At 39.7% G+C, this 8924-nt stretch overlaps 1 protein-coding gene across 1 annotated transcript; it reads left to right on the forward strand.

Moving 5' to 3' along the window:
- Positions 1-7557: 7557 nt before the first annotated feature.
- On the forward strand, positions 7558-8463 carry LOC131823471 (olfactory receptor 7D4-like). Its single transcript, XM_059159870.1, has one exon. It carries the CDS (start codon positions 7558-7560, stop codon positions 8461-8463), a length of 906 nt encoding a protein of 301 aa, XP_059015853.1.
- The last annotated feature ends 461 nt before the right edge of the window (positions 8464-8924 follow it).

Genomic DNA, 8924 nt, shown 5'->3' on the forward strand with positions numbered 1-8924 from the left:
TGTGGATACAATGAGAAGTCAGCCATGTGCAACCCAGAAAAGGGCTTTCACCACAACTTGATTGTCCTGGCACCCTACTCTCAGATGTCTAGCCACCAGAACTGTGAGGAATAATTTTTGTTGTTAAAGCCACCCAGGTTATGATATTTTGTTATAACAGCCCAAACTAATACATCACTCTTCAAGTAGGTGAAAGAATTTGTATAATCTATCCATTTTATGATACAATTTCCCAAATTACCAATATCCTTTCTATGAACTCCAATTTGTCCACTTTCCTGTTTATCAAAATTGTTTTAAATAAGGCTTCCATATTTTTTCTTCACAAATTGCATCTACACCAGGCTTTCCCTAAAGTAATTTTGTGATATTAGTAATTTGAGACTTATTATCCTGCTTTAAAATAGTTATTATTTGTCTTAGGAATAGGTTCAGGTTTCAAATTCAAAAGTTTTGAAAGTTTTTCATTAAAAAGTTTTGAAAAGATAGACCATGCAAAATACCTATCTCATCCTTATTTTTTAAATTTTTTAAGATTTTATTTATTTATTTGAGAGAGAGAGAGCATGAGTGGGGAGAGAGGTGTGGAGGGAAAGAGAGAAGCAGTCTCCCTGGGATAGAACTTGACCTGAGCCAAGGCAGATGCTTAACAGCTTAACCAAAAAGCCATCCAAGTGCCCCCAATCTCATCCCTATTAAGAAAGGAAGGAGAGAGGGAGGGAAAAAATTGAGTTTGTTGTTGGAAAGGTTCAGTTTGATGTGCCTGTAAAATACCCCGCAAATAATTTCCACTTGGTAGTGGCATGGGTTGATCTCATGTTGTTTTAATGGCCTTAGTGGGAGAGAATTGGGTTACAAAGGAGCAGGTCAGAAAGACAACATTATACTTGGTTCAGCCTTACTCAAGATCCTTAATTTCTCAGTGTGGCTCCCACTTCCTAAAGACAGTTCTTCCCAAATCCTGATGTTCATGTATCACAAATAAACTCTCATGGACCCTGTACACATGGCTGTGGGTCACTATCCAAATGGTGATGGGGTGGACAGTAAACTGGGACTGGGTTGCCAAATTCTCCCTTCAGAATTATGGGGTTATTCTCCAGATTCAGGGAGTGAGGCCTTCTGACAGCTCCCAGCCTTTAACCCTCGGAAGAGAATTGCCCTCACCTAAAGGAAGCTGACTCACTTACCTAAGATCATACTACTCGAATCTCTTGCTGTGGGAGCATAACTGCCTGAGAGCCATCTATACCCACCACTCTTTGCTCTGAGGATGCTTCTGGCTGCTCCCACCCATGGACTGAACAAAATAGGATACCAGTGTGTGCCAATGTCATGCTCAAACAATAATATTCATGACTAGGGTCAATTAACTCTGCCAGGATGGTGACTCCTCTTTCTGCTATGAGGGACCTCAAGTACCAGGCAACTGCATAACTTGAAGTTCTATGGGACTTTTTTTTATGTCTCTGCAAGTGCTACCCTTGTAGGCATCAAGAGCTCTAAAGCTGCTGAGGCCAGAGTTGAGGAGACCTGAAGCAAATACTGCCCACTCATCTCACTGGGCATGACATTAGAGAGGGCTGCTTCTACTAACAAGCCTTGATTTCTGGACCCACATATCCTACACATCAGTGATACATCACCTTATGATTGCCATTGATTTAGATTGTACATGCATCCTTTGAATTGTGTAGTCTGTATGTGTTGTGTACTCAAATTTCTGCAGTAAATATGATCACACTCTTTGAAATGAAATGTGTTCCCTTATTTTCCATTAAACAAAAATTGTGTTACCCATCCATACTCCATGATTTCCCATAGCATGTTTTACCTCTATCCTCACCTTCCCTGACAAAATTTATAGATGATTTATATTGGCATCTGTATATCATCTATTCATCAACTCACTCTACCTGGATTGTTTATGACCCTCTCCCTCATGTTAGAGATGAAAAATGGAGCCCTCCCTAGCCTCCATGTCACCAGAAAATATCAAGGGATAGTTTCAGTCCTCATTTGGTTAGTCATTTTGGCAGAACCAAAACTATTAACCACTCTGCTTTTCTTCAGGAAGAACTTCTTTGCCCCCATAACACTGCAGACACCAAGTGATTTTTGAAATCTTCAAAGACTTCTGAAGAGATGAACATCATGGGACATTCACTCCTGGGTTTGGTTCTCATAGAGGTCTAACATTCCTTGGGAGAAACCTTTCATTGAAGTCAAACCAAAGAGAAAAGACTTTCCCCTTGAAGAAAGTATCTTCATCTTGGTCAGCTGCTGTCTACACAGACATAGCATTATCTGACATTTTCCCATTCTGTCATCTTTCTATCCTAAAGGAATGGAATGGTTCAGAGAGAAGAACACCAGTAGAGCAATTTACTTAATGAGGATCTCTAAGAACTTAACCTTTGAGATGATAATAACAGATCCCTGCTGCCCCTTTCCTACAATTCTCTGTTGTCAGCATAAAGAAAAACCCAAAAGGGCTTCTCCAAGATGGACTATAGAGAAGTGAAAGCTTCAGTGATGACCCTCAGAAAGGGTAGGATCATTGCTTCCCAGTCATAGCTGGAGGAGTATGAGGAAAAGGGGTAAGAAGGTGGGCACTGGACTTTATCTGTAAAATAATGAAACAGTCCCATATTTAGTTAGTCAACAAAGCTGAAGTCTCTATATTTAGAAGTTGCTTTATATGTTACTTAAGTCAGTCTTTTCTAGCTCTTGCTAAGTTTCCTTTTCTCTCTTTCAGAGTCTAGATCCTCTCTCTGGTAAGTTATTTTCCAGTGAGTCTCCTCCTCTATTCTTACACATGAATTGTAGGCTCCTGTTCAATTGCCTGTCCCACTATTTAGTCATTAACTGATCTTCATTAAAACTGAAGATCTATTAAACACAGGGTATTGACTATTTTGTTCCTCCTCTGATTAGATTTTTCTATTATATCTCCTGACTTACTGATAGCACTTAATAGTTCTATATTATTTTGTTTACCTTTTGTATCCACTATATATCTATAAATGATGTCATTATTTCTGGCATTTGACACTCAGGCTAATTTCCTTTTCTCATCAGTCTCTTTAAATGTTCATGAGAATATTGAATGATTAAATTTGGAATGGACTGGCCTTGTCCTTTTCATGAATTTAACACAAATACTTCAGTATTTTAATGTAGAGTATTCCGTTGATTGTAATTTTCAACAGCTATTCCTCACTGGGTTAAGAAATTGTTCTGGGATGCCTGGGAGGCTCAGTCAGTTAAGCCACTGCCTTCGGCTGGGGTCATGACCCCAGGGTCCTGAGATGGAGTCTCGCATCAGACTCCTTGCTTGGCAGGGAGCCTACTTCTCTCTCTGCCTCTGTCTGCCACTCTGCCTCCTTGTGGGTGCACTCACTCCCGCACTCTCTCTCTCTCTGACAAATAAATAAATAAATAAAATCTTAAAAAAAAAAAGAAAGAAAGAAAGAAAGAAATTGTTCTTAGTTTCCTCCTTAATTAGAAGCTCTATCCTGGAAACTAACTACAGGAATGGCTACTACATTTTCCTTTTTTTAAAAAAATATTTTATTTATTTATTTATTTATTTATTTGACAGAGAGAGAGAGAGAGAGAGCAAGAGAGGGAATACAAGCAGGGGAAGTGGGAAAGGGAGAAACAGGCTTCCCACTAAGCAGTGAGACCCACACAGGGGCCAATCCCAGGACCCTGGGATCATGACCTGAGCCAAAGGCAGACACCTAACTACTAAGCCACCCAAGCACCCCCACCTTTTTAAATATAATTTTATTTATTTATTTTAGAGAGAGAGAGTGCATAAGAGGGGGTAGCATCAGAGGGAGAACAGAATCCCTACTGACCAGGGAGCCAATGCAGGACTCAATTCTGGGACTCTACTCCGGGATCATGATCTGAGCTGAAGGCAATCACCTAACCACCTGAGCCAACCAGGCACCCGGCTGCTGCATTTTCTCAAATCCATTTTCTATTGTGATTATGGTTATGATTCCTCTTCATTTCCCTTTATTTGTGGTAAGCTGTTTTTGCAAACATCCTAGCATTAAACATCTTTCCATTCCTAGAATAGGTATGACTTGTTCATGATATGCTACTCTTTTAAGTAGGTATAAATGCATTGTGTTTAACCTTACTATTCTATTTTGTGTTCACATTCAGGTATACGATGAGCTTGAAGATTCTCTTTTTTGCATTCTAGTTGACACTTTTGGTCTCAGTCTTTATTATATATCTAACATTTGCATGTGTTGAACAACTACTATGTGCAGACACTATGTAAGTCCCTGGGAAAACAATGGTGAGCAAAAACAGACTCAGTTTCTAGCCCAGAAAATATATATTATATATCTAGATATCAGTAGATATACATTATATATGTAACCATATATATATAATTACTAACATGATAGGCACATTAAGGAATAGTACAGGAAGCTCCCCATGTGCTTCTCACATACTCTCTCCCTCGTGAACCTCACTGTCTGCTCTGCATCTCACTGGCCTCTTAAATCCCTTCCATTACCAAGCTCACCCAACTTGGGGAAACTGCAAATTCTATTCTTTCTGCCCAAAATGTGTCCCCTCTCCTTATTTCTCTTAATTAATTAATTATCTCTAGCAGCTCAAATGTTCATATTACAGAGAAGTCTTTTCTACCCACTGTCCTAAGCTAAACTGGTCCTCAGTGGTTCTGTTTTCCTTTTAATTAATTAGCATTCTATCAACATTAATAATACTAAAACTTTTTCTATTATTGAGATGTAGACATTTATTTTCACATCTTAAATTTTCCTTTCAATTTTTAGGATGGTTTGATTTATAGAAGCTTTAAATATTTTTTTTATCAAATCAATCTTTTTTGCAATTAACTGTTCTGGTTTTTAATGTAACACACTCCCACTTGTGAGCATGAACATATAATATAAACTCTCACACATGCTATGTATTTCATTTTAATGATTTCTGATGATTTGTGATTTCCCCCCTTCTTATTTATGTAGTCCATAGGCTTTTTCTTCTTTCTTGGAAGAATCCACTTGGCAGGTGGTATCAGAAAGAGGGAAGCATAGGGGCTTCATTAACTAGAAGTGCTACATGGTAGTCAAAAGAGGTGACATACCTGTTGTGTTTATGATGATCAGAATTCCATCTTTGATGGCTGCCACAGTTTAAGTAGAATATTGATAAATGATAGCCATACAAGACAATGTTTTTGTAATGGTAAGAACAGAAGCCCACATTTGTCAAATGTCCTCTGTATGTCACAAGAACCACACTAGAAACATTACATGTGTCATCTCATTCAATTCACTCCCCAGGCATGCAATGCAGGGAATATTTACTACTCCTATAGTAGAACTGAGATATCTGCAGCTACAAGAGATTATCAACTTTGTCAGGGTCACACAGAGAGTAAGTTGGTAGACCAAATGTTTTATTCCAGAAAGTCTGACTCGAGATCCCTTTTTCTAAATGACAGTTCTATAATACTGTGTTTGAGGACAGTTATTTACCAAAAAGTGATTGCCATAAAAGGAACACATTAATGAAAATAGTTATTTATTAACATTGTACTGTGCACAAAAGCATTTAGTTTTTTATTTTTTTAATTTATTTTTTATTTTAAGCATAACAGTATTCATTATTTTTGCACCACACCCAGTGCTCCATGCTATCTGTGCCCTCTATAATACCCACCACCTGGTACCCCGACCTCCCACCCCCCACCCCTTCAAAACCCTCATATTGTTTTTCAGAGTCCATAGTCTCTCATGGTTCACCTCCCCTTCCAATTTCCCCCAACTCCCTTCTCCTCTCTAACTCCCCATGTCCTCCATGCTATTTGTTATGCTCCACAAATAAGTGAAACCATATGATAATTGACTCTCTGCTTGACTGATTTCACTCAGCATAATCTCTTCCAGTCCTGTCCATGTTGCTACAAAAGTTGGGTATTCAAGCTTTACTACAAAGCTATGATCACCAAGACAGCATGGTACTGGCATAAAAACAGACACATAGACCAGTGGAACAGAGTACAGAGCCCATATATGGACCCTCAACTCTGTGGTCAATTAATCTTCGACAAAACAGGAAAAATTATACAGTGGAAAAAAGACAGTCTCTTCAATAGATGGTGCTGGGAAAACTGGGCAGCTATATGTAGAAGAATGAAACTCGACCATTCTTTTACACCGTACACAATGATAAACTCAAAATGGATAAAAGACCTCAATGTGAGACAGGAATCCATCAGAATCCTGGAGGAGAACATAGGCAGTAATCTCTTCGATATCAGCCACAGCAACTTCTTTCAAGATATGTCTCCAAAGGCAAAGGAAAGAAAAGCAAAGGAACTTTTGGGACTTCATCAAAATCAAAAGCTTCTGCACAGCAAAGAAAACAAAGAGGCAACCCACGGAATGGGAGAAGATATTTGCAAATGACAGTACAGACAAAAGGTTGATATCCAGGATCTATAATGAACTCCTCAAACTCAACACCCACAAAACAGACAAGCATATCAAAAAATGGGCAGAAGATATAGACAGACTCTTCTCCAATCAAGACATACAAATGGCTATGAGACATATGAAAAAATGTTCATCATCACTAGCTATCAGGGAGATTCAAATTAAAACTACATTGAGGTATCACCTTACACCAGTTAGAATGGCCAAAATTAGCAAGACAGGAAACAACATGTGTTGGAGAGGATGTGGAGAAAGGGGTACCCTCTTCCACTGTTGGTGGGAATGCAAGTTGGTGCAGCGTCTTTGGAGAACAGTGTGGAGATTTCTCAAGAAATTAAAAATAGAACTTCCCTATGACCCTGCCATTGCACTCCTGCGTATTTACCCCAAAGATACAGATGTAGTGAAAAGAAGGGCTATCTGTACCCCAATGTTTATAGCAGCAATGGCCACGGTTGCCAAACTGTGGAAAGAACCAAGATGCCCTTCAATGGACGAATGGATAAGGAAGATGTGGTCCATATGCACCCAACTTTTGTAGCACAAAAGCATTTTGAATCATTATTTTAAAAAGGCAATAGCACTAAACACATTTTTGGGGGGAGAAAAGACTTTTTGAGAGTTAACTATGACATCAGTAGGACACACCAGGTTGCAGAGTGAAGGTTATTTGAGTTGAAAACCTATCTTAATCATTAGGATAGGGTTATCAGAATAAAGAAAGTTATCAAAGATCTTAAATGTCTTCAATTATTTTGGAAGATCATCTCAAGGAAGAAACCACTTTATATCCACAGATTTGAATAGAAGAATTAGAACCAGTAAGTAGCAGATAAAAAGAGAAAGATTTCCACCAAGTCAAAGATAGTCTCAATTATTATGCACATTTAGAATGGAAATGGGCTACCACTTCAATGAGTGGATCACTGGCATTGGAAGGACTAATGAAGGGTAAAGGATGTCCATGCAAAATGGGATCAAAGGTAAATACTAGGAAGTGCCAGCTGGCTGTTCATTGAAGGTTGCTTTTGTCTCCTTCTCCAGCAAACATACCAGCTACATGGGAGCAGGAAACAAAACAGAAGTATCAGTGTTCCTCCTTCTGGGCCTCTCAGAAGATCCAGAACTACAGCCTCTCCTCTTTGGCTTGTTCCTGTCCATGTACCTGGTCACTGTGCTGGGAAACCTGCTCATTATCCTGGCTATCCTCTTTGACCCCCATCTCCACACCCCTATGTACTTCTTCCTCTCCAACCTGTCCCTTGTTGACATCTGTTTCACCTCCACCACCATCCCCAAGATGCTGCTGAACATCCAGGCACACAGCAAAGATATTTCCTATATAGGATGCATCACTCAGGTGTATTTTTTTATGGTTTTTGCTGGAATGGATGATTTCCTCTTGACGGTGATGGTTTATGACAGGTATATGGCCATCTGCCATCCCTTGCACTACTCTGTCATCATGAACCCACGACTCTGTGTCCTCCTGGTTCTGATTTGTTGGCTCACCATTTTCTGGGTTTCCCTGATTCATATTCTACTGGTAGGGTGGTTGACTCTCTGTCCAGGCATGGAACTTCCACATTTCTTCTGTGAATTGTCTCAGATTCTCAAGGTGGCCTGCTCTGACACCCTCATCAATAACATCTGCTTGTATGTTGCCTCTGCCCTGTTGTGCATGTTTCCCCTCACCGGGATCCTCTTCTCAAACTCTCAGATTGTCTCCTCCTTAATGAGGTTGACCTCCACTGAGGGCAAGTATAAAGCATTTTCTACTTGTGGGTCTCATCTCTCTGTGGTCTCTTTGTTCTATGGCACAAGCCTAGGGGTCTACCTCACATCTGCTGTGACCCATTTCTCCCAGAGAAGCTCAGTTGCCTCAGTGATGTACACTGTGGTCACCCCCATGCTGAACCCCTTCATCTACAGCACGAGGAACAAGGATGTGAAGGGAGCCCTGTGAAGGCTTCATGTCCATGATGGGCCACTTGCCTCAGAACCAAGTGGACATTGGGGGCTGCAAAGGGAAATGTGACCTTGAATCTGTCTTCTTCTCTTCTCATAGACATGTTTGATTTATCCATTCCCCAAAGTTGCCATGAATTCTCTTTTATTTGTTTTTGTATTAGTCTCTCCTCAGCAATCCCTCCAAAGAACTTTCTCACTTGTCTTCTCTATATGCTGTACATAAAATTCCATGTTTGTCCAGCCTTCTTGTAGCCATTCTTAAGATTTCTAACTTTAGGCTTAAACTACCTGTCTTATTGAGCTGCTGTGGTTGCCCCCAAAATTATCCTCTAAAACATTAAGTTTCTTCACCTTCATTTATTTGTGTGCTTGTTTTCCCCACAAGAAATGGAATGAAATCATGCATGCATGATCATACCAAAGTGTTTACCATATCAGAACTGTGCCTCTTTGTTC

Source organism: Mustela lutreola, chromosome 2, assembly GCF_030435805.1.
Source record: "Mustela lutreola isolate mMusLut2 chromosome 2, mMusLut2.pri, whole genome shotgun sequence".
Lineage (NCBI taxonomy): Eukaryota > Metazoa > Chordata > Mammalia > Carnivora > Mustelidae > Mustela > Mustela lutreola.